The sequence below is a fragment of the Malania oleifera genome, chromosome 2, assembly GCF_029873635.1.
Source record: "Malania oleifera isolate guangnan ecotype guangnan chromosome 2, ASM2987363v1, whole genome shotgun sequence".
NCBI classification, from domain to species: domain Eukaryota; kingdom Viridiplantae; phylum Streptophyta; class Magnoliopsida; order Santalales; family Ximeniaceae; genus Malania; species Malania oleifera.
Genome location: NC_080418.1, coordinates 146,395,953 through 146,422,239, shown reverse-complemented (window position 1 = coordinate 146,422,239; position 26,287 = coordinate 146,395,953). Strand labels below are relative to the sequence as shown.

General features: G+C 36.7%; 2 protein-coding genes across 5 annotated transcripts; both read left to right on the top strand.

The window, feature by feature from the left end:
* The first annotated feature begins 16,580 nt into the window (after nucleotides 1–16,580).
* On the top strand, nucleotides 16,581–25,397 carry LOC131147913 (G-type lectin S-receptor-like serine/threonine-protein kinase LECRK3). 4 transcript variants are annotated; one of them, XR_009134965.1, is made up of 4 exons: nucleotides 16,644–17,636; nucleotides 19,289–19,706; nucleotides 23,657–23,743; nucleotides 24,931–25,397. XR_009134965.1 is itself a non-coding variant. In XM_058097563.1 (3 exons), exons 1-2 carry the CDS (start codon nucleotides 16,708–16,710, stop codon nucleotides 19,698–19,700), a joined length of 1,341 nt encoding a protein of 446 aa, XP_057953546.1. In that variant the 5' UTR covers nucleotides 16,581–16,707; the 3' UTR covers nucleotides 19,701–19,706; nucleotides 25,029–25,397. The 4 variants fall into 4 exon arrangements, 3 of the variants coding, with proteins under 3 accessions (XP_057953546.1, XP_057953544.1, XP_057953545.1); XM_058097563.1 differs by lacking the exon at nucleotides 23,657–23,743 and having other exon boundaries at nucleotides 16,581–17,636; nucleotides 25,029–25,397; XM_058097561.1 differs by lacking the exon at nucleotides 23,657–23,743 and having other exon boundaries at nucleotides 24,983–25,397.
* LOC131147912 (pentatricopeptide repeat-containing protein At5g59600-like) lies at nucleotides 19,700–22,115 on the top strand. Its single transcript, XM_058097560.1, has one exon. It carries the CDS (start codon nucleotides 20,292–20,294, stop codon nucleotides 21,966–21,968), a length of 1,677 nt encoding a protein of 558 aa, XP_057953543.1. The 5' UTR covers nucleotides 19,700–20,291; the 3' UTR covers nucleotides 21,969–22,115.
* Nucleotides 25,398–26,287: the final 890 nt, after the last annotated feature.

Below are 26,287 nucleotides of genomic sequence, written 5' to 3'. Positions count from 1 at the left end.
GGCAATTTGGCTAAATTTAAGGGTATGTTTATTTATTTAGGAATTATGACCCTAGGAAATATTTAAATAATATTTTATTTAAGAATAATTTATTGGAATTAGGAATTTAATTTCAAGGTCCGGGTGAGCACCGTAGGTATTTTTCGGAGTCCCTGTTGGCGTAGTTCAAGAAATCAGGTAAGAGGAAAAATATATATTAAATCATAATTTTTATGAATTTAATGAAAAAATAAACTGTATTATATGTACGTGTATATGTTTCAGTATGGGTAAAATGCCAACTGTTTAAATTATATTTTTTTCGAGTTTAGGGCTATTTATTCGATATGTATGTGTGAAAATGAACTGATGAAAGTGGAAAAATATTTTCAGAATATTTATGTAAGACATGAAAGGTATTTTTAATATATAAACATTAAATATTGGTTGGCTTATTTTATAGGCAGTGTATGAATTTTACTGTTAAATTGTGTGGCATGAGAATCTGTACAAATATATGTTAAATGTATGAGATGTAGGTTAAGTAAGTAAAACCATGAAAATAAAATATGATATGGACAATGTTGCCTGTGTGTGTTAATGCAATCATGTAAACAGCTGAAAAATGTTGGGTAAACAGCTGAAAGATGCTGGGTAAAACAGCTAAAAGTGGTTGGGTAAATGTGTCACAACTGAAAGTGGTTGGGTAAATGTGTCGCAACTGAAAGTGGCTGGGTAAATGTGTCACAGTTGAAAGTGGCTGGGTAAATGTAAAACAGCTGAAAGATGCTGGGTAAAACAACTGAAAGATGCTGGATAAAACAGCTGAAAGATGCTGGGTATGAAATGCAATGAAATGAAAAGAGAAATGAATGAAATGGAAATGAAATGTAAAATGTGAACAATGTAAAATGGGAAAGAGTCACTTAAAATGAAATACAATGCAATGTTAAGCCATGAATATGAAGAGATGTGTATAATTAAATAATGATAAAAAGAATGATGTATTATGATAATAGAAGTATGTATGTACGTAGAACATATTACGATTGGGCAAGGCGTACCTTTCGCCTGAGGGCTTACTGAGTAAGGCGAGTGCACTAGTAGCTACAGATGTGGCAGTAGCCGCATAACGTACTAGGGCAGAGGGAACCTACTTGTATGGGCGGGTAGATTTCCCTATCCTTAGGGCCTTTGCCGGTAAACTATTGTTGAACGCATGAGTACGAGATCAGTTTAACACTTGAGGGCTTACTGAGTAAGGTGAGTGCCCTGGTATGCTTAAATCGTGACCTTGGGATTGCTAAATGTATTAGGGCAGAGGGGTGCTACTTGTATGGGCGGGTAATCACCCCTATTCTCGAGTAATCTTGTGGGTTAAACATTTACATGTGTTTGTTTAGGATCAGAAAATGACTTTCAGTATTATGTTAATGATTTGCAAATATTATAAAATGATATGTATAATCTCATGATGGTCACACACTGTTTTAATATATTGTTTCTTCCCTTAGTGAGATATGTCTCACCCGAATATGAATTCGTCTTTTTCAGGATTTCTCAGGATCGAGCTTTGAGAGCTCGAGATTTTATAACATTTTTTGGAAGATATAAGAAAAAAGGGTATATTTTTATGTTAATTTTGATATGTATATTTTATGTTTTATAATTTATGTTTAAGTTTTATAAGATATGAATTGTGATGACCCAAAAATATATATATATATATATATATATATATGATTAAAGTACAATAATAATAAAATAATAAAAATAGTCATTAAGTTAATATCAATATAGAAGTGTTTTCTGTAGGATCCTTGATTCCATGTTTGATGCCTAAGAAAGACCTTGTCTTAGCGAGTGCTCAGAGACCATTGCGGCTCAGTCGCTCCCTAGAGGTCAGCCTGGTCAAAATGGAATTTCATAGGATAAACAGGATAGACACTGTTTGTGCACGTAAATAAGTATATATACATAAAATAGTGTTTTGACAGACATAATTTGTAGAAATACATAATAAGATGATAATAATATAGGTATCATATGTGGGGCCCACAAGACTATGTGGGGTCCACATGAGTCCCGGAGCCACAAGACACTGTTTATATACGTAAATAAGTATATAAAATAATGTTTTAACCGATATAATTTGTAGAAATATATGATAAAATAATAATAATATAGGTATCCTATGCGGGGCCCACAAGACTGTGTGGGGCCCATAAGACTGTATGGGGCCCACATGAGTCCCGAAGCCGTATGGAGGTTTACATAAGTCTCAAAGTTATGTAGGATGCATAAAATCGTATAAGAGTTATTCGAGTTACGTAGGATCCATTCGGGTCTCGAAGTTGTGTGGGGCCCACATAAGTTTTCAAAATTTAAATTTAATTCTTGTTCAAAAATAAATAATAAAATAAATAAATACTAAAAGTAGTTTAAAATTAATAACAATGATAATAATAATGATAATAATGATTAGAAAAAAAATAATAAAATAATTAATTAAGTAATTGATTAATTAATTAGGTAAGTAATTGATTAATTAATTAGGTAAGTAATTAATTAAAATAAAAATTATTTAGTGGGAATGGTGGCAAGCACTCCCACATGGTCTCCATCCCTATCCCATACTCAACCCATACCTTGCCCATTCTTTAATTTTTAAAAATTATAATTTCACCCATCTCCCCACACTTTTATAAATTTCATTTCTTCCCCAAAATTTTCCTATAAATAGGAAGCTCTCAACTTTCATTTTTCACAACAATTTTCCAAGGAAGAGAAGAATTAGTGAGTGAAAAAAATTGTGGTGGAGAGAGAATTTTGAGTAAGTTCTCACTCACCCGCTCTTTCCGATCTCATATCTTAAAGATAGTTATTGTGTTCGTAGCACACGGTAAAAGAAGAAGGTAAGTAAATTTTGATTATGTTAGTTTATTTTTATTTTAAATTCATACCCGAATTTATTTTGTACGTAAATTTTAATTATGTTACTTAGTTCCACAAAATTTCCATGAGTTTATTTTTACGCATATTTAATTATACCAGTTCTATCTTTAATATACTTGCATCTATTTTTGGGTTAAGAAATGTTCCAATCCCCTCGGGTAAATTTTCAGCATTTCTTTCTATTCAAAAATAAAATTATATATATTTTTAACACAAAAATTGTGTGGCATGAGTTTATTTCTACGTTGCATTTTTATGAAAATATGAGTAAAGATGAGATTTTCACGATATTATTTTTAAATTACATAAATTATAATAAGATGATTTTAAAACCCCTTATGGCAACGAAAGTTCAAAGTTACAGATGCTCGGTACCGCAGTTTAAAGTTTATACGGATCAGAGTGCACTCACACTGTTTACAGAGTGGTTATTTATGTTAGTGGATTTCTCCTGAGTGCACACCTGGTTCCGGACCAGGACTTAATAAGGAAAATCTCACTTAAAGTTTACGTACGTTGATTTAGTTTGGTCGGCCAGCCAGCTAAGTCCAGTCTTCGGACCGCACAACACAGTCATGGGGGGAAACATGACTTACGGCAAACAGGCCTAAGGGTGGGTTTTTATAATATATGTTTATACATATTTAATTACGTATACAAAGTTGCTGATGATTTGAAGGAAAAGTGTAAGTTTACGTGAAAAGGATCATTTTGGTGCTTAAATGACGATCTAAGGAAAACGTATAAGAAAAAGTATATGTATGTTTATCATTAAATATTTTTACAGTTTTAAAGTTAAAAGTTTAATTTAGCAGTTATAGTATATGATTGTAAAAATTTACTGTTGAAATTGATGACAAAAGTTTTATGCAAAAATTTTTAAATTTATGTTTATTCTAAAAGCAGTCTTGAAGTTATAGTATTAAATATTGTTTTACAAAATTCTTTAAAAGCTCATTTTGGCCACACACTAATAATAATCTTATTTACTTACTGAGCGTCGTCTCACCCCAATCATATTTTATTTCAGATATTTATATTTGTGTAATTTTTCTTCTTTTGAAATAAATGATTGTAATATGGATGATTAGCGCTCTGGTTTAATTAAAATTGAGTTTATTTTGCTTCCGCTGTAAATTAGTAGTAAAAAGTTAATATCCCAGGCCCCTCGGGGTCGGGGTGTTACATGAATGGTTGTGAAACATACTGGTATTAGTGGATAATGTTTTGGAGACATATATATATTTGAATACTGGTGGATGATTAATTTATTATGGTTGGTAGTTAAAATTAATAAACTCTGGTATTATGTTATATGGAGATTATGATCATATTTTCCGCGGCGTAGGTTATGTTAATTATGGATTATTAGGTATAACGCGCCGGACCCGGGATTAAGGGTTCGGGTCGTTACAAGCAGATTTGGAGAGAACTTCCCCAGGAGCGTTGTGGTGACTTCGGATTGTCGATCTAGTAGAGATCTGGCCCGAAATCGACAAAAGAAAAAGGGAGAACCGAAGAGGAGAGAGAGAGAGAGAGAGAGAGAGAGAGAGAGAGAGAGAGAGAGAGAGAGAGAGAGTTAGCTTCTTAGAGAAGCTTAAATCCGAATGTCCATATTTATAAAACAGGGGATTTTGTCGACGAGACACGTCACGTCGTCGATGAGTCCTTCATTAAATTCGTTGACGAGACTCTGTATTCGTTGATAAAATTCAGGCTGCCCCATAACCTCTCTCGGTATTTTCTCGTCGACGAAGCCCTGTATTCGTTGACGAATTTTCTTATTCACTCGTCGACGAAGCCCTATATTTGTCGACGAGTCCTGGCAATTTCCTTGAAATTATGGTTATCCCCCAAAAATGCAATGTCGTCGACGAAGTCTACGGTCTCCTTCTGTTTCTATTTTCCATTTTCCTTCCTTTTATTATTTAAATCTCATTTTTATTCGAGCCGTTACACTAAATGTCCCGAAACTGGTGATAAAAAAGATATAAAGTATGTTTGCTTCCTTTTTTAGGGGGTTTAAGGATCGAAAAGAAAAAATGAAATGGAGGGGCTTGGAAGAAATTGTGTGTTCCTGTGGACGAGGGGGCATAGGAGTAAGGGACATTTCGGAAGTGCAACGATCTTTGTTCATGAAGTTTGGTTGACAATTATTAACACAAAATTCTTTATGGGCTAGATTTTTTAAAGCTAAATATGTTAAAGGAGGACATATTGCTCTTTGCAGACCACATGGATCGGATTCTTCATTTTGGAGGAAAGTTCTACAAGGTATGCCTGAGCTGTTAAGTAAATCTAAGTGGAAGGTTAGAGAAGGAGATGTAAAATTGTGGTATGATAAGTTTCTGGATTTGGGACCTTTGTTTTCAGAATGTCCAGATGGTGCATATTCACATATCAGATTAAAAGAATTGGTTATCAATAATGTGTGAGATATGGAAAATTTGCTAAGGATTCTGGGATTTAATAAAGTGGAAGAAGTGATGGAAAAAGTTTGAAAACTTAGAAACTCTTAGAACATACTACTATTGTAACGACCTGCTCCTTTTTCGCATATATTTTTTTTTATATAAATAAATTATCATCACATCGTACATTCCAGCTCAGCAGGTCACAATCCACCTGGGCCCGTGGGCACCAGGGATATAACAAAACATACAGCAGAAGCCTACGCAGCAGAAAGTACAAAATCATATACATCTCATCATAATGTGCATAACACGTACTAGAGTCACTACAATTTCTATCTCACAGTATATACATCTCAAAAATGAAATCTAGGGACAATCCCCACAAAACCTAACTGTCCCTACTAAAAACTTACCCTTCCAAAGAGGGCAAACAACTAATCTAGATCAGCCAGGCTTTTCCCGCTCTCCTATCAGGGGCTCCTGAAAAATGTATAAGATTTAGGGGTGAGACACCTCTCAGTAAGGGAAATAAACTAATACCAGTGTGTGGCAACATGAGTATTATGTGTTCTACATATACCATACATAACATATTCAATACTGTTTATCAAATCTGGGAAAACATACATGTCTCATCTCATACACTAATAATAACATAAAACAATCCTGGTAGGTTAGCTGGCTGTTGTCATGTATTACCCCCACATGACTGGGTTGTGTGGCCCGAAGGCGGGACTTGACAATGGTTGGCCGACCACTGTCAAGTCAAACAGTAGTCTGTAGGTCCGATGGGTCTACCCAGACTGGTCCGTACACCAGGGGCGATAACAGCACACTTCTTGAAAATAACCACATCGACCATCCAATCTCACATCACTCCGTACAGCGGCGTTAACACATATATCATTATCACGAGGACCATGGACACATAGCAACGGTACCGTGCAAGTGCTAGCCTAGACCAAGCCAACCAGGTTCTGATATCATATACATGTACTAAAACTGTGATACATAAATATCTCATATCATTTATTTTCACATCAATCATATCATTTCACATATATACGTGTATCATGAAAATCATCGGCCCGTACGCCGGTATTACACATGTTAACATAGCACGGCCCGTACGCCGGCAAATCACATAGCACAGCCCGTATGCTGGCAAATCACATAGCACGGCCCATACGCCGGCAAATCTCATCCACATAGCACGGCCCATACGCCGGCAAATCACATATACATATAAAAATATCTCGGCCCGTACGCCGGTTTTCCATCATAGAAATCCATATCGTCCCCATTCCAAAAAAAAAACAGTATTTCACAACATTTTTATACTCATGCCACACTAAACAAATTTTCTACGTATTCAACATATCATCATTTAAACAGTATTTTCCAAATATAAATCATATATATAAATATATTTATTTTTCCTGAAACCAGATGCTATATATATATACATACATTTTCTCAAAACAAAACTAGCTTAGTTTATCCCCTTACCTGATAATTGAAAAGCCCCTAAGAAAATCTTCCCTGTACCCACAAGGTTCTTAACTCAACACCCTGAAAATGAAAATTTGCAGAATTAAAGTTTAGTATTTTCGTACGTACAACATTTTCTATAACTACCACTAAGTCAAATTCGACTTAAAAAGTCTTACCTCAACTCAGGGATGATTCCCAACGTTCCCAATCAACACCTTGGAACTGAAAATTTTCAGTATTAAAGTTTAGTATTTTTACGCGTATATTACTTTCTTCAACTGTCAAAAATCCAAATATTGAATATAAAGCCTTACCTTGGATTTGGGATGAAATCCAACTTCGTTTTCCTGACGATCCGTTCCGGCAGACTTGTAGTGAACTTTGCCAGGAGCATCGTGGTGGTTTCGGTTTGTCGATCCGGCGTAAAATTAGTCCGGAATCGAAGAGAGAGAGTCGTAGGAGAGAGAAAGAGAGAGCACTTCCACAAATATCCAATTTAGCTTCTTGAAGAAGCTTCCCACTTTATATATATATATATATACACCTTTAACCTTTATGTTAAATACATATCATAATAACTTACTTATATATATATACACACACACACACACACACACACACAGATATATATATATATATATACATGCTTCAATATATATATATATATTTTCCTTGTCATACTATTCATTTTACTATTTAATTTAATTAATTAATTTTATTTTATTATTTTATTATTATTATATATACATATATATATTTTTTTAAATTAATTTTATTATTATTATTTTTTTCCGGATACTACATTTCTCCCCCCTTCAAAGAATTTCGTCCTCGAAATTTACTGTTTCCGTAACTTGCCATCTTTTAATTAGGAAAAAGGGTCTACTCATTTTATTACCTACCCTCACTTATGGCGGAGGAATACCGTGGTTACATCTCGAGTCTTGGAAGATTACATATACAAAAGAAAACCATTCTCCCAAAACTAAAGTACTACACTATTCAACCATTACATGTACCTGCAACAGAAAACTACTTAATTATTTACATTTATTCACTCAGACTTCTTGAAATAAATGCGGATACCTCTGCTTCATTTGCTCCTTAGACTCCCAAAAAGCCTCTTCTACTGCATGATTCCTCCACAAGACTTTTACTTGAGGAATCGTCCTATTACGTAGCTCTTGCACTTTCCTATCCAGAATCTGTACTGGTACCTCCTCATATCCCAGTGAATCACTAAGCTCCAACTCATCATAATTGATAACATGAGAAGGGTCTAGGACGTATTTCCTCAACATAGCAACATGAAATACGTTGTGAATCCTGGACAATACGGGTGGCAAAGCTAGCCTGTAGGCTACCGGTCCCACTTTATTTAGAATCTCAAATGGACCAATAAACCTAGGACTAAGTTTACCCTTCCTCCCAAATCACATAACCCCTTTCATCGGAGCTATCTTCAAAAATACGTGATCACCTACATCAAACTCTAAATTCCTGCGGCGATGGTCGGCATAACTCTTCTATCGGCTCTGAGCTACACTGATCCTATCCCTGATAATACGAACTTTATCACACGCCTGCTGAACCAGCTCTGGTCCCACTACTCGCCGCTCACCCACTTCATCCCAAAACAAAGGAGAATGACATCTCCTACCGTACAGAGCCTCAAATGGTGCCATGCCAATGCTAGATTGATAACTGTTATTATACGCAAATTCTACTAATGACATGAACTGAGTCCAACTACCCCCAAAGTCTAGTACACACGCTCTGAGCATGTCCTCTAATATCTGTATGGTCCTCTCAGTCTGCCCGTCTGACTGAGGATGGAATGCCGTACTAAACGATAACTGAGACCCCAGAGCCTCCTGCAGACTTCTCCAAAATCGTGATGTGAATCGTGGGTCTCGATCCGACACAATAGATACAGGCACCCCATGAGAACGTACTATCTCCTGAATGTAAATCTCCGCTTAACGGCTGAGGGAGTAGTTGATCTTGATGGGAATAAAGTGGGCGGTCTTCGTCAATTGATCAACAATCACCCAGATGGCATTATGACCATGTAACGTCGTCGGCAGTCCTGACACGAAGTCCATGGATATATGATCCCACTTCCACTCCGGGATGAATAACGGCTACAACTGCCCTGGCGGTCTCTGGTGCTCAGCCTTTACCTGCTGGCACGTCAAACACTGTGCTACATACTCAGCAATCTCTCTCTTCATACCACTCCACCAGTATGACTCTCGCAGATCTCTGTACATCTTCATACTACCGGGATGAACTGTATACAAAGATCTGTGAGCCTCCTCTAGAATAGTCTTCCTGATCTCAATATCGGCAGGAACACATAATCTGGAACGGAACTGCAAAGCTCCATCATCTGCGATACTGAACTCCTCCCCCTGCCCACTCTGTACTCTGTCTATCACCTTCACTAGCTCTGGATCTTCCTTCTGGGCAGCTTTAGTTCTCTTCTGCAGGGTAGGCTGTACCACTAGGCTGGCAATACATACTAGGAGATCACTCTCCACCAACTCTATGCCGAGTCTCTCCAGATCCATTATGATCGGATGCTGGATCCCTATAGCCGCCAACACTGGCTCCCTGGATTTCCTACTCAACGCATCAGCTACCACGTTTGCTTTCCCTGGGTGATAACTGATGGTACAATCAAAATCCTTAATCAGCTCCAACGACCTTCTCTGCCTCATATTCAGTTCTTTCTGCGTAAAGAAATACTTCAAACTTTTATGGTCAGAGAAGATCTCATACTGCTCACCGTACAAGTAATGCCTCCAAATCTTCAGTGCGTGTACCACTGCAGCCAACTCAAGATCATGGGTAGGGTAGTTCTTCTCATATTCTTTCAACTACCTGGATGCATACGCCACTACCCTGCCATGCTGTATTAATACACAGCCAAGTCCCTTCAAGGACGCATCACTGTAAATGGTATACCCTTCACCCCCACATGGGATGATCAACACTGGTGCTGTGACTAATCTCTGCTTCAGCTCCTAAAAACTCTGCTCACAACTATCGTCCCACTCAAATCTAACATTCTTCCTCGTCAGTCGTGTCAAAGGCCCTGACAAAGCTGAGAATCCCTCAACAAAACGACGGTAATATCCTGCTAGCCCCAAGAAACTCCTGATCTCCTGGACATTTCTCGGTCTAGCTCAATTCACTACAGCCTCAATCTTGCTAGGATCCATAGAAATACCGCCTCCAAATACAACATGCCCTAAGAACACGACCTTCTCCAGCCAAAATTCACATTTACTGAACTTGGCGTACAACTTCTTTTCCCGAAGTGTCTGCAAAACCTGCCTCAAGTGCGTCTCATGCTCCTCATAGTTCCTAGAATAGACCAGTACATCATCAATAAAAACAACAATAAACTGGTCTAGGTATTGGTGGAAGACTCTATTCATCAAGTCCATAAATACCGCAGGAGCATTCGTCAAACCAAACGGCATCACTAGAAACTTGTAATGCCCATACCTAGTCCTGAAGGCCATCTTTGAGACGTCTTCTGCTTTCACCTTCACCTGATGGTAGCCAGATCTGAGGTCAATCTTCGAATACACCCGTGTACCCTGGAGCTGGTCAAACAAATCATCGATACGGGGTAGAGGATACCTATTCTTGATTGTCACTTTATTTATCTCCCTATAGTCTATACACATCCTCATAGTCCCGTCTTTCTTTTTCACAAATAAAACTGGAGCTCCCCACGGAGATACACTGGGCCGTATGAAGCCCTTATCTAGCAGATCTTGCAACTGATTCTTCAATTCTGCTAACTCCACTGGCGCCATTCGATAAGGTACTTTAGAAATCGGCGCTGTACCGGGAGGTAGATCAATAGAGAAATCCACCTCACGGTCGGGTGGCAAGCCTGGTAACTCATCTGGAAAAACATCCACAAACTCCTTCACTACAAGCATGCTAGCAAGTTTTGACTCATTCTCTGACATCTCTTTTACAATCGCCACAAACCCCTGACAACCACTCAGCAGTAGTCTCCTGGCCTGAATAGCTAAAACTAGCTGAGGTGGGGATTGTACATGCGACCCTACAAACTTGAATTCTGCTTCCCCCGGGGGTCTAAATATCACCTCTCGTGCACGACAATCTATGCTGGCAAAATTATCCGCTAGCCAATCCATGCCAAATATAACGTCAAACCCATGCATGTCTAACACTATCAAATCAGCAGATAATGTTTTCCCCTGAATCTCTATTGGGCAGTCGTAGAGTACCCAACCACATCTCACTACCGACTTAGTCGGTGTAGATACCAACATTTCAACATTTAATGATTGTGTTTCAGCCTCACATAATTAATACACCCCAAAGACACAAACGAGTGTGTGGCTCCTGAATCAAATAATGCAATAACTTTAAAAGAAAGCATAATGACCATACCTGTCACCACGTCACCTGATGCCTCAGCCTCACCCGGCGTCAGAGTAAACACCCTGGCTGGAGCCGTATTCCTTTGCTGGCCTCCTTGTGGTGCTTGATAACCTCCCCGGTATGGTCTAGGAGCTGGAACTGCATCTGGTGGAGTAGGGCAGTCTCGTACCATGTGCCCCGATCTACCGCAGCGATAGCACACCGGAGCTGCATCTGGCGGGGTAGGACAATCTCGCACTATATGTCCCGATCTACCGCAGCGGTAGCATACTACACCACCAGCTCGACACTCTCCCCAGTGCCTCCTACCACAAGTTTGACAAACTGGAGGACCCTGCCCTGTCTGCACCTCGCGTCCTCCTATCTCCTGTCTCCGCCCTCTACCATGATTACCTCTCCTCCACTGACCCGGCCTGTGACCCTGCTGGTAGCTCGTAGATGCAAATCTCTTCCTCTGTCCTTGCTCATCCGCATCAAGACGCTCACCAATCTCTGCCAAGGCCGCCCTGTCGACCAACTCAGCGAAGTCCTGGATCCGCAGCACCACCACCTGCCTGAATATACTCCGCCTCAGGCCTCTCTCAAGCTGCCTCGCCTTCTTCACCTCATCAGGAACAATGTATGGGGCGAATTGAGAGAGCTCGATAAAACGTGCTGCATACTGCTGGACGGATAGCTGTCCCTGCTTCAGACTCAGGAACTCTTCTACCTTAGCCTCCCTCACAGTACCTGGAAAATATCTGTCAAAGAACAGATCTTTAAACCGGTCCCATGTCATAGCTATTGGAGTCACCCTCTGCTGCTCTAATAGTCTCACCGCAGTCCACCACCTCTCAGCCTCTCCTGTCAATTTATAAGTGGCAAAGAGGATCCTCTGTTCCTCAGTACATTGTAGCACAGCCAAGATTTTCTCAATCTCCTGCATCCAGTTCTCAGCAGCTACAGGATCAACTCCACCTGAGAATGCCGGAGGATTCATCTTTGTAAATTTCTCTATAGTGCACCCATGGCTAGTAGATGGACCACTCTGCTCCCTCGAGCTCCTAGAAATCTTAGCCATAACCTGCTGAGCCACGTTACGTAATACCGCATCAGAGTCGGTCCTAGCTGTACCTGATGGTCCTGCTCCATCACTACCACTCGCATGGGCACTATTTCCTTCTGGATCCATCTTGGAAAATAGCAGTTGCAATTCAGTAATCCTATCCTCATAATTTACCCACTTATCCTCACCACTCATCTCAACATTTCTAACTCATTGTTAATCCCCAGTCCTACATTCTAGGAACACAACCCGACAATAGCTTACTATGGTTTTCCTGAAATCGTCACCCCAGGAAAAACACAGAAACTACCACGGAAGTCCTGCTTCTAGACTGTAGAACAAAACCTCAAATCATTTCCTAAACTCTGGTATTGTTCCTGCTGCACTCTAAAGTCTACAGAACCTAGCAACCTAGGCTCTGATACCAACTGTAACGACCTGCTCCTTTTTCGCATATATTTTTTTTTATATAAATAAATTATCATCACATCGTATATTCCAGCTCAGCAGGTCACAATCCACCTGGGCCCGTGGGCACCAGGGATATAACAAAACATACAGCAGAAGCCTACGCAGCAGAAAGTACAAAATCATATACATCTCATCATAATGTGCATAACACATACCAGAGTCACTACAATTTCTATCTCACAGTATATACATCTCAAAAATGAAATCTAGGGACAATCCCCACAAAACCTAACTGTCCCTACTAAAAACTTACCCTTCCAAAGAGGGCAAACAACTAATCTAGATCAGCGGGGCTTTTCCCGCTCTCCTATCAGGGGCTCCTGAAAAATGTATAAGATTTAGGGGTGAGACACCTCTCAGTAAGGGAAATAAACTAATACCAGTGTGTGGCAACATGAGTATTATGTTTTCTACATATACCATACATAACATATTCAATACTGTTTATCAAATCTGGGAAAACATACATGTCTCATCTCATACACTAATAATAACATAAAACAATCCTGGTAGGTTAGCTGGCTGTTGTCATGTATTACCCCCACATGACTGGGTTGTGTGGCCCGAAGGCGGGACTTGACAATGGTTGGCCGACCACTGCCAAGTCAAACAGTAGTCTGTAGGTCCGATGGGTCTACCCAGACTGGTCCGTACACCAGGGGCGATAACAGCACACTTCTTGAAAATAACCACATCGACCATCCAATCTCACATCACTCCGTACAGCGGCGTTAACACAGATATCATTATCACGAGGACCATGGACACATAGCAACGGTACCGTGCAAGTGCTAGCCTAGACCAAACCAACCAGGTTCTGATATCATATACATGTACTAAAACTGTGATACATAAATATCTCATATCATTTATTTTCACATCAATCATATCATTTCACATATATACGTGTATCATGAAAATCATCGGCCCGTACGCCGGTATTACACATTTTAACATAGCACGGCCCGTACGCCGGCAAATCACATAGCACAGCCCGTATGCTAGCAAATCACATAGCACGGCCCATACGCCGGCAAATCTCATCCACATAGCACGGCCCATACGCCGGCAAATCACATATACATATAAAAATATCTCGGCCCGTACGCCGGTTTTCCATCATAGAAATCCATATCGTCCCCATTCCAAAAAAAAACAGTATTTCACAACATTTTTATACTCATGCCACACTAAACAAATTTTCTACGTATTCAACATATCATCATTTAAACAGTATTTTCCAAATATAAATCATATATATAAATATATTTATTTTTCCTGAAACCAGATGCTATATATATATACATACATTTTCTCAAAACAAAACTAGCTTAGTTTATCCCCTTACCTGATAATTGAAAAGCCCCTAAGAAAATCTTCCCTGTACCCACAAGGTTCTTAACTCAACACCCTGAAAATGAAAATTCGCAGAATTAAAGTTTAGTATTTTCGTACGTACAACATTTTCTATAACTACCACTAAGTCAAATTCGACTTAAAAAGTCTTACCTCAACTCAGGGATGATTCCCAACGTTCCCAATCAATACCTTGGAACTGAAAATTTTCAGTATTAAAGTTCAGTATTTTTACGCGTATATTACTTTCTTCAATTGTCAAAAATCCAAATATTGAATATAAAACTTTACCTTGGATTTGGGATGAAATCCAACTTCGTTTTCCTGACGATCCGTTCTGGCAGACTTGTAGAGAACTTCGCCAGGAGCGTCGTGGTGGTTTCGGTTTGTCGATCCGGCGTAAAACTAGCCCGGAATCGAAGAAAGAGAGTCGTAGGAGAGAGAGAGAGAGAGAGAGAGAGCACTTCCACAAATATCCAATTTAGCTTCTTAAAGAAGCTTCCCACTTTATATATATATATATATATATATATATATATATATATATATACATACACCTTTAACCTTTATGTTAAATACATATCATAATAACTTACTTATATATATATACACACACACACACACACACACACACACACATATATATATATATATATATACATGCTTCAATATATATATATATATATATTTTCCTTATCATACTATTCATTTTACTATTTAATTTAATTAATTAATTTTATTTTATTATTTTATTATTATTATTATATATACATATATATATTTTTAAATTAAATTTTATTATTATTTTTTTTTCCCGGATACTACAACTATGGCTCCCGGAAAAGGATGGTTGATTTAATACAAAGTCAGCATGAGATGTTATCAGAGTTAGAGCTCCAAAATTTGATTAGGCAAAATGGGTTTAGAATAAATGGTTACCGAAGAAAATTGCTATCTGTATGTGGAAGATTGCTTTTGAGTGCTTAAGCATTGATGAAAAGGTGAGAAGGGTGAGAGTATCACTTGCTTCAGCGTGTAATTGTTGCGAGATGAGGCAACCAGAAGATATGGAGCATGTGTTAAGTAAGGGAGATCTTACTGCTGATATATGAAGGAAGGTTTCGATGAAGGTAGGTGTATCTTTTCTTAGGCAACAAAGTTTGAAAGAAAGAATCCAAATGTGGTTTAATAGGGCTTCCAAATACTCTCAATTGAGAACATGGATGAGTTTGATTCCTTATTTAGTAGTTTGAAGGTTGTGGAGAAGGAGATGTGTGGCTAGAATGGATGGGAAATTGAAGAGTAGTACAGATGTGTGGCTGTCCATTAAGTATTGGGTGGGGGTTTTGAGTAAGAACATGATAGGAATGACTCAGTTAAAGGATGCTAATTTCAGATATTGCAAAATCTGGAAGTGCAAATTGTGAATAAAGGAAATAAAATTATGCAAGGTGTGAGATGACTAAAACCGAGGTAAGGGAGGTTAAAACTAAATTTGGATGGGAGCAGTTTGGGGAACCCAGGACCGGCGGGTGGTGATGGCATCCTTAGGGACTATACAGTTTCTTTTATTTTTGGTTTTTCAAAATATTTTAATTCTTATTCAAATAATGAAGGTGAATTGAGAGTTGTGATGAAAGGAGTAAAGATTTGCAAACATTTGAGCCATATTAGTATTGATATTGAATGTGATTCCAATATTGTAGTAAATTGGATAAAATCCAGTAAGTGCTCATTGTGGTATTTTTGGGAGCAGCTTATTGGTTTATTAGAGGGAGTAAACTTTTTGATAAATCATTTGTATAGAGAAAGGAATAAAGTAGTAGATGATTTGGCTCTTATCAATGATTTGTATAAACTGGATAAGATGTGTACGACTTATATAAGGTATGTTTAATTGGTTTTTTTTTTTTTGTATTGGTATATGTTTATTTTATTTTTTTCTTTTGTTTGATTTGATGCATGAGATGTTTTATTGGTTAGTAGGTCCTTGTTTAGATTTGTTAGGACTTATAGTCCTGTTTTGGTTGGATGTTGGTGTTGTTTTTGGGAGACCTTTAAATTTTTTTTCCCTATATGTAATCTCTCATTACTTGTCTTGTAATTACGGTATTCTTCTAACAAATGTGAGGGTATATTAATAAATAAATGAAGGTACCGTCCTTCTTCTTTTTTTTAAAAAAAAAAAAGAAGAAAAAGAAATATATGTATGAATGTCCTAATTAAATGTTGATACATAACCTGATTTAAGGTACATGCTTTTTTTTAAGATAATAAACAAAATAATAATATTAAACTATATTAATAATATAATTAATAAAATAATAATATTAAAATACACTAATAAGAACCAAGACCCAAACTCGTCAAAAGAAGAAGCAAGATCTACTTTAATTGTCAAAGCTAGCTGGCCACAGGCAAGCTGTTCAGTTAATGTGACGTAGCAATTTTCACAGCATAAATGCAAAAATCTTTGATTCGTTCAGCAGATACAATATAAATCCAAGCTGATTAACTCGTGGAAACTCCCCAACCTTTCGTCATCTTAATCTTCTTACCATGGTATTGGCGCTAACATATTTCCTCTGTCTGCTACTTCTGTTGCTGCCATTTTCCACCACAGCTCAAACTTATACCAACATAACACTGGGCTCATCGCTCACCGCCCTCAACGACAACTCTTCCTGGAAATCGCCGTCCGGCGACTTCGCATTCGGGTTCCGGCAGATCAGAACAGGGAATTTCTTACTTGCCCTATGGTTCGACAAAATTCCTGAAAAAACCATAACTTGGTCAGCCAATGGCGAAACCTTAGTTCAAAAAGGGTCCAAAATTCAACTCACACAAAATGGGTATCTCGTGCTCACCGACCCACAAGGCCAAAAGATCTGGGCGGCAAATCCCACCGCCGCCGGAGTCGCCTACGCCGCCGTGCTCGACGTTGGAAACCTCGTCCTTGTGAGCAATGATTCGGTCATTTTGTGGCAGAGCTTCGATCATCCAACTGACACAATTCTCCCCACCCAGGTATTAAATCTCGGGACCAAACTGGTGGCTCGGTTCTCCGAAAATAATTTCTCGAGCGGAAGATTTGAGCTTCCGTTTCAAAACGACGGAAATCTAGTGCTCTACACCAGAGCATTTCCGTTGGACTCTGTATACGGCGCGTACTGGGCGACGGGAACTGATGGCTCCGGCTACCAGACAATATTCCGGCCGGAAGGGAGCATCGAAGTTATAGGAAAAACAGGCAAAGTGCTCAGCACGGTTTCATCAAGCGCAGCTTCAACTGAGGATTTCTACCAGAGAGCAATTATTGAAAATGATGGGGTTTTCCGGCAGTACATATACCCCATCGCCGGCGGCGGCTCGAGAACCGTGAACTGGTCGCAGGCGTGGTCTTCTCTGACGGCGATTCCTTCGGATATCTGCATGAGCATCACGCTGAGCACAGGGAGCGGAGCTTGTGGGTTCAACAGCTTGTGCAGGTTGGTAACTAAATTTTGAAATGTTAATGCATAAATCTTTTCGTGTTTTTAAACAAATTAATAATAACTTTTTCATGATTACATGTATTTTATTTGATATTTATAATATATCACAAATCATCATGTTATTCTTAAAATTAAATTTTTTTTTTTTAAAAAATAATCATATACACGAACAGTTATATAAAAAATTCATTAACGATGTCAAAAAATAAAAATAAAAAAGTTTAATAAATTTAGTATCAAATAATTTATGTATAAAAAAAAGTTGGTTATTTAACTTACTTTCAACAAAAAAAATTTGATATTTTTAATTTTTCTTGAGATTTTGTAGCTATTTAATTTTTATGAGAGCTTATGTTTGGATGTGAAAATTTCAAATTTAAAAAAAAATAAATATTATCTCATGCTTGCGAGACATAATTTTGAGTCATATAATATTAAAAAATTATTTAATTTATATACTAGCTTTTACATTAAGCCATATATTTATTTTACAATTTTTTATATGATATTAACTTTTTGGGTTAATTAATGAATTACTTATAATTCCAAATGGGCCTCCAAATTAATTCCATCCATCTTATGAACCGTGAACTCTGATACATTTGTAAACACCGGAAGAGTTCACTGGTGTGCTTGATATACATAAGTGAGCACTAACTTGATTCAAAAGTTTAATGCTATTCGGTCTTGAGTTCAACCATGTATATAAGCACCCATTATTCACTCACTTTTTTCATTGTGGGACAAAGTGAAATTCTCAACATTTTATATAATATATTTTTTTGAGTTAAATCTTTGTTTGATCATTAAAATTTTTATAATTATTTTCAATATAAAATAATTTTCAATGAATTATCAAGGAACTATCTAGCATCATTTTTTATTTTTATATTTTTATATTTTATATTTTTCTAAAATATAAAAAATATATTGCAGTGATATAGTTATTTCATTATTAATTAGTAAGTTTATTAAATTTTAATTGTTTTCACAAAAATTAATAATCAATTATTTTGAAAATATATTAATATATTACCAAACTGTGTTAGGATGTTTGGTATTGTTTCTTTTTTTTGTTTTCTATTTTTGTTTCTATATAATAACGAAACAAATTATGAAAACGCTATTGTTCATGTTATCGTTGGCTGTTTTTATCTGTTTGTAAAAATATTTGAAACTAAATTTTATGATTTTCGATTGTTTTGGCAACTGATTAGTAAAATATTTTGTCGTAATTAATTTTTTGGATCAAATCATTCATTTTATTTATATTTTTGATTAAATTAAAATAAAAAATTATATAAAGTTAAAATATAAATAAAATAAAAAATACCCATGAAATTTAATTTTTTTAAAAATAATCATATTTATTTATAAAATATTTTTACTATAGTTTAACTGTCATATAATAAGATTATTCTTGTAAAATTAATTTTAAATTATAATAATTTGTTTCTTATGATATTTCTAATTTATACTACTTTATATTTTTCAATTTTTATTTGATTTTAGGACAAAGTAGGCATTTATTTGATTAAAAATTAATCTTTAAAAATTTAAAAATATTAACCAATTAATTTACTATTTTTAATTTTTAAATTTTATTTCGAATTTTTAATATTTTTTCCATGATTTTTGACAAACAGGCTAATTGGGCAGAGACCCAAGTGTGAGTGCCCACCCGGATATACCTTCTCGGATCCAAACGACAAACTGGATGGGTGCAGACCGACCTTCGTTCCGCAGAACTGCAATGGAAAACCGGAAAGAAGCAATCTCTTTGATATTGTGGAGATGCCCGACACCGATTGGCCTCTTTCCGACTACGAACTCTTGCAGCCGGTGACGGAGGAGTGGTGCAGGGGAGCTTGCTTGGACGATTGTCAGTGCGCAGTTGCCATTTTCAGAAACGGGAATTGTTGGAAGAAGAAGGTGCCTCTGTCTAACGGGAGGATTAATCCCAGTGTCGGAGGAAAAGCTTTGATCAAAGTGGGAAAAAATGTTTCTGTATCGGAATCGACGATTGTGGGCCTTTGGAAGGAGAAGAAGAAGGATTAATCTCAAGTCAGATCTCTCTCTTCTTCTTTTGTTTCATCTTCACTAAATAAGGCTGCTGGATAATCTTTGAGTAATAAAGATTTTTTCTTTTTTCTTTTTTCCATCGATGATCGTAAGTTTTCTTGAGATGTTCCCCAACCCAAGCACGAGTTATGGAAATTTATCAGCACAAGTTGCAGCAATTCAACACCCTTAATTGTTAGAATTTTAATCTACACTTACTAAAGATTCATTACTAGAAGGAAGAGGAATCGCAATTTGAATGGATTAGGCCACTAAAAATTGATATGGGTACCCAACTTAGTACCTGTATAATTCTTCAAGTCTATGGGAAAATGATGGGTGCAGACCTCTTTCTCTCTCACTATTTCCTAGGAAGGGCTGTGGAAGAAGGTGTGTCCTAGAATTAGATTTTTTGTTTGGAAGCGCATTGTTCTATTGGTGGACGGTCTGTATTCATTTTCCTCATTTGCTGCTTTCTGGTCTTGAATCATCACTTTCCTCAGTCAGTAGTCTAGTATACAGCAGGAGGCTATAACAGATGCTTCCGTTTTGGAATGCAATTGGCGTTCATGAGGACTTTTGTTGAACATGAGGACGGCAATACCATTGCTTTCATCAAGTAGCTTATCTCTGCATCAGCTAGGTTTAGTACTACAAAAATGTATGAAAGTGAAGGCATTGCCACAGGGCAAGCAAGTACATGCCTTGCTGCTGACTAATGGGATTGATAGGAATGCTGACGATTCATTGAAATCCAAGCTTGTAGGTGTATACGCAGGTTGTGGGGATGTGAGGTCAGCAAGGATCGTGTTCGAGCAAACTCAAAACCCAAGTTTGTTTGCATTGAATTGGATGATTTTGGCCTCGGCATTTAATGGGAGCTATGAAGAGGCAATAGGGTACTTCTCTTTGTTGCAGGAATTAAGAAATGTACCCAATAAGTTCACTTTTTCCATAGTCCTCAAGGTTTGTGTTGGTTTGATGGAAGTGCAAAAAGGAAAGGAAGCTCATGCTGTGATAAAAAAATTGGGGTTTGAGTCTGATGTATCTGTGGGAAATGCTCTGGTTGACATGTATTGCAAATGTGGAAGAGTGGATTATGCCCGCAAACTTTTTGATAGAATGATTGGAAGAGATGTTGCTGCTTGGACATCAATGATTTGTGGGTATTCTTATATTGGGAAGCTGGAAGAATCACTTGTTTTGTTTGAGCGGATGAAGTTCGAAGGATTGGAACCAAATGACTTCACATGGAATGTTGTGATAGCTGGTTATGCTCGGAGGGGAGATGGCGATGGAATTTTAAATCTATTTTCTAGAATGAATCAAGAAGGGTTGATTCCCGATTTGGTCACTTGGAATGCAATAATTTCAGGTTTTGCTCAAAGCAACCAACCCACTGAGGCAATAAGATTGTTTAGGAATATGTTAGCTATTGGGATTAAGCCTAATCACGTGACTGTCACGGGACTGTTACCAGCATGTGGGTTGATAGGTTCAATTCGCAGAGGGAAAGAAGTCCATTGCCTGATTTATAGGATGGAGCTTCATATCAATGTCTATGTTGCCACTGCTCTTGTGGACGTATACTCCAAATGTGGGAGCGTTAAAGATGCTTGGAATGTGTTTGATTGGGCTCCTGTTAAGAATGTCACATTGTGGAATGCTATGATCGGATGTTATGGGAAGCATGGGATGGCTGAGTCCTCAATCCAATTGTTTGAGAGAATGCAAAAAGAAGGAATCCATGCAAATCAAATTACTTTGACTTGTGTTCTTTCCGCTTGTAGCCATGGTGGTTTAGTTGAGATTGGCTTGAAGATTCTTAGATCCATGAAAGAAACGTACCGAGTACAGGTCAGTAAGGAGCATTATGCTTGTGTTGTTGATCTCCTCTGCCGTTCCGGAAGGATTGTAGAAGCTTATGAACTAGTGAAGGGGATCTCAATAGGAGTCACTGATTCTATCATTGGTGCTTTCTTCAATGGGTGTATAATCCATGGAAGAAGAGATTTGGCTAAAAAGATGGCTGAGGAGATTTTGAAGACTGAGCTGAACAAACCTGGAGGTTTTGTGACACTATCAAATATTTATGCTGTTAGTGGAGAGTGGGAAGCAGTTGAAAATGTGAGGCAGTTGATGAAGGAGAAGAGGATACTTAAAATGCCTGGTTTCAGTAGGGTTGAGAAGAGGGATGGGTTTGCTGATTTGGGCATGGAACAAGAAGGGGATACAGTTGGAATGGAAGCAGCTAAACACGGATAAGAATGCTTCAAATGCTGGTTTTGACTTTTGCACTAGTCACAGAAGGAAATATATAATTTGAGCTCTTCAAATTTAGATGAGCAGCATTGTTGAGATTTTTTGAACTTCTGAATAAATTTTAAAAATTGAGATGTCTTATGTTCAAAACAGAGTCTCGAAAAATCTTTGTTATTATATTGATGCTCGAAATCCTGACCATTAATAACCATTTCCTGTTGATTCATTTATGCCCTTGTTCAATCATAATATATTAAGATGAGAGAAGGTTCCTTAAGATAGTTTAACCACTTGCAATATAAGCCAAATAATGCACCACTAAGGAGTGAGGAGGAGTAAGCTAATTATTGTTAGTGGCTGTAGGGGGATAGGGATAGAGAGAGAATAGCTTGGATTGAGATAGTGATTGAGGATTTGACAACCCTATAAGGAGACATTTTCCTTGGTCAGGTGTACTTAAGGTTGCTCGTGTTTTTAGTAGCTATTGTGAGTTTGAATTTTTCGTCCAGCCCAACATGGAGATTGTCTAAAGGAGATCTGACCTTTTTTTTCTTAGTTGTATAGGGGGGGATGTAGTCGAGGCAAAGGGAATGACGAGGACTTACAAGCATATTTGAGTCAAGTGGAGTTGACATAGTGGGCTACTCAAACTTCACTTAGAAATTTTAAGCTCAAAATTTGACTTTGGTTCAATAGATATTAGAATTGATAAATTCAAACTCAGTTTGACTATGAGTTCTTAACATCTTAGATCATGTTCTCAGTTCACAGTACTTTTTACATCTTCTTTGATACATTGGTACATTATTTGATTTAGTAGAAGTCAAGCCAACCTCTAAAAGGTATTCAATTAGTGAAATGAAGAAATAGAAGAAAAAATTGAAGATACTAGAAAACAAAATGTCAAATACTTATTGATGATTTTTTAAAAAGCTATTTTATTGTATTTATTGAGACAAATCATCACTTATGCCCTTAAATACTTAGTAAAAGATCCTTGTAAGTACTTCAATCTGCACCATATTCCAAAATAGCAAACCAACTAAGCCTACACCCCATGTACCACTTACCAAAGCTAAGTGTTGCACCCCATCCCCAACTCCCCATACCCATAACACAAGCCATGTTCCTAATAGCTTGTCCTCCCTCCTCTTTTCGCTAGGGCAAGGAGGATAAGGTGACAAGTTCGTTGCAATTCTTTCTAGCATGACCTTAGGCCCCCCCTTCTCATTGAAAACAAGTGCTATGATAAACCTAGATGGATGAGCTTACAGAGTAAGCCTTATCTTAGAATCCTGCGTAAATCTAATGGCACTGACCCCTACAAATTTGACCTTCAAACCCCATGGGGGTAAACCTTTACTGCTAAATCACGTGATAGTGAGGATTTTTTAATTTTTATTTTTTGCATTGTGTTTTTGCACATGAAAGTGCAATATGATGGGCAAAGACCAACACAATATATACAAGAAAGAAACCAATAAAGATGTCCCCAAGGTGGCTCACAGCCCACCGCCCATTTTGGGGGATGGGGAGATGAACCAACAGGCCAATGGATGGATTAAAATCTTCATTGGCCAACCGATGATTTCTCGCCCTTCAATCCTTCTAATAACCTCATTTTTTTGCTAGGGTAGCTATTTGAATTGCTTTTGTCCCATAGTAAAATGATAACATGTATCATGTAGCAGAAGTGTCATGAATGCTGAAAGCTCCTTGCTTCTCAAATTTTCACCTGCCATTCTCTGCAATACCAATTACACATTTTCTTCCTCTCTGTAAGTACTTGAAGTTTAATGTTTGACAAGGTCTTAAATTTCGATTTGGACTCAAATTTCGAAGCTCTAAAAAGTACAGAAATTGATTTTAATGCCAATTTCAATTTCGATTTGAAGAAATAATGGAAATTAGTAGTAAAACATGGAAATCTTTTATGAAACTTTAGAAATGGTTGATAGACATAATAATATAAGTTTTAGGACTAATATATTACAAGTTAAATACATCTATGTTGTATATGAGGTGCAAAAGTTGTAATATAATATGTGTATCAAACATATTTATAAAATAATATGCATTAAACATATTTTTAGTTAATATAAATGAAATTCATAAATCGTTTAAATATTATTTATTATACAAATAATGATAATTTAGACATAAATGGTTACATAAAATGTTTTTGTAAGTATTTTATTTTCATATAATTTCAAAAGCCCTCGCGATGATCTTTTTGTTTCAATAAAAAAAAATAAAACAATTTAAGGGAGTAATTTCACTTCACTCCTAGATCTTTCATTTGAATTCTGAGAAAATTTTCATTTTATAGTTAAAATTTCGACAAGTTTCGCTATAATTTCAAGATTTTGATAAATTTCGGATGATTCGTTGAAATTTCTATGGAAATTATGTAAAATTAAAATTGACTGCCATTTCGACTTCGAGGATGATGGAAACCAAAAATTTTGACAGAAATTTCGACACTTTCTTGAAAATTTAAGTCGATGGTGTTTGGGAGTATGGATTTTGAACCTTGTATTTGGATTCGGATTGATTTTTGGCCAAAGTTCAATACAATTTTATACTACACCTTATCCAAATCCAATACAACCCCAAATCGAAGGCCTCTCCAAGCACAGGCTATTTTTTGGGATTCCTTTGCTGTGAAGAAAAAAGGGTTTATTTCAGTTCTAATGCATCAACTAGTTGTTTGATGAATTTTGTAAAATGTGAGATGGGAATCTTAGATGCCCATGTTTGGTCTGTCTTGATAATTTTTTAGAGGGCATGTGGGGACAAAAGTGTAACAGACTTGCTAGGTGTTTGGTTAAAGGAATCACATGTCTAGAAATTGTATTCCTAGTAGTCAAATTTCATTATCATGCAAATATGGGTTCCAAAATTAAGATGAAAATATATTGTGGGCATAATGGGTTCCTCATTAACTCAGTTTCTTGTCATTTAGGATTCAGGAAGAACCAAATGCAAACATCAAGGTTTTCTGCTTAAATTTTCAGGAGATCTCTTCAACCAAACGACTAATAAGATGTGGCATTTTTGTAGCGACATGATTGTGCAGATGATATCTATCAGGACATTGAGGAAGGAGCTGAAGAGACTGTTGAATATTTATGTTGCCAATGGAGAGAGGGGATAGTTGAAAATTATAGTATTTGTCCATGCCTTAGCTGCTTGGTCATAATATATTCCTAGAATTGCAGCTACTGTGAGTTTTCTGTTCTAGCACAAGATGTTTCTCGTCTCTTTTTTCTCTTCAATGTGTTTTGATGAAGTCAGGGCAGAAAAGAATGACTAGAAATTCGTGGTTGGTGGGATAGTTAAACTCGACTCAACTTGAAAATTTTAAGTTCAAAACTTTACTTGAACCGTATCGATCTTATAATGGTCAAACCTGAGCTACTTTAGTTTTCTTTTTTGGGCAGGCTAGCTGTTGTCATGACCTTATCTCAAATTTAAATACCTGTATGCAGCATGTGGCAAAATTGTTATGGTTACTGAAGCCTTTTATGGCATTTAACTATGGCCTAGATAGATCTTCATATTAGTAGTTGTGTAAATCATGTTCATAGAACTGCTTCTAGGTTCCTTGGTTTGCCTACTGCAGAGATATTATAAATGCAATCATGACTTGCTCATTTACTGTTCCAGCTTTTCCTTTTTGCTTGAGAAAAACATTTTATTACAATTCCAATCTTTGGTTTTGTGTGGAAAGTAGATGGCTGCCTCTGAATCTTCACTCCAAATTCTCTGCTATAATAACTTTGTGAGTGTAACATTCTTCTGTGCTTTCTAACGACCGCAAGACTATATTTTGGGACTGCCTCTGTTGTCAAGGGGAAGAAAGGTGATTCCTGTACTAATGCACCAGTTAGTTGTTTGATGGATTTTCAAAAATGTGAATTGAAAATCGTGGGCAGTTTGGTATTACTATAAAAAATTAGAGAAACGAAAACTAAAAATCAAAAATAGAAACTAGAAACTTGCAACCTGTTTAGTTAACATTTATAAAACTAATACAAATTAAAAACTTAATTAAAAACGCTCATTTTCATCTTTAAATCAAAATATTATAAAAATATGATTAAAATAATAAAATTATGAATAATACACATTAAAAAATTACTATAATGAAAATAAAATTTATTATAATTATTTTACTTAATTGTTCTACTTTTAAATTTTACTTTATAATAATAATTTTATTGGACATGACAATTGAAAAATGGTAAAAGTATTTTATAATTGATTTTATTATTGTTTTTTCAAATATATATATATTTATTTTAATTATATTTAAATTC

Excerpts from the sequence above, each read along its gene's own strand:
- LOC131147912 (XM_058097560.1), top strand. The coding sequence starts at position 20,292 with ATGAGGACGGCAATACCATTGCTTTCATCAAGTAGCTTATCTCTGCAT.
- LOC131147913 (XM_058097563.1), top strand. The coding sequence starts at position 16,708 with ATGGTATTGGCGCTAACATATTTCCTCTGTCTGCTACTTCTGTTGCTG. Across the intron at positions 17,637-19,288 it reads GGGTTCAACAGCTTGTGCAG|GCTAATTGGGCAGAGACCCA; the intron begins GTTGGTAACTAA and ends TTTGACAAACAG.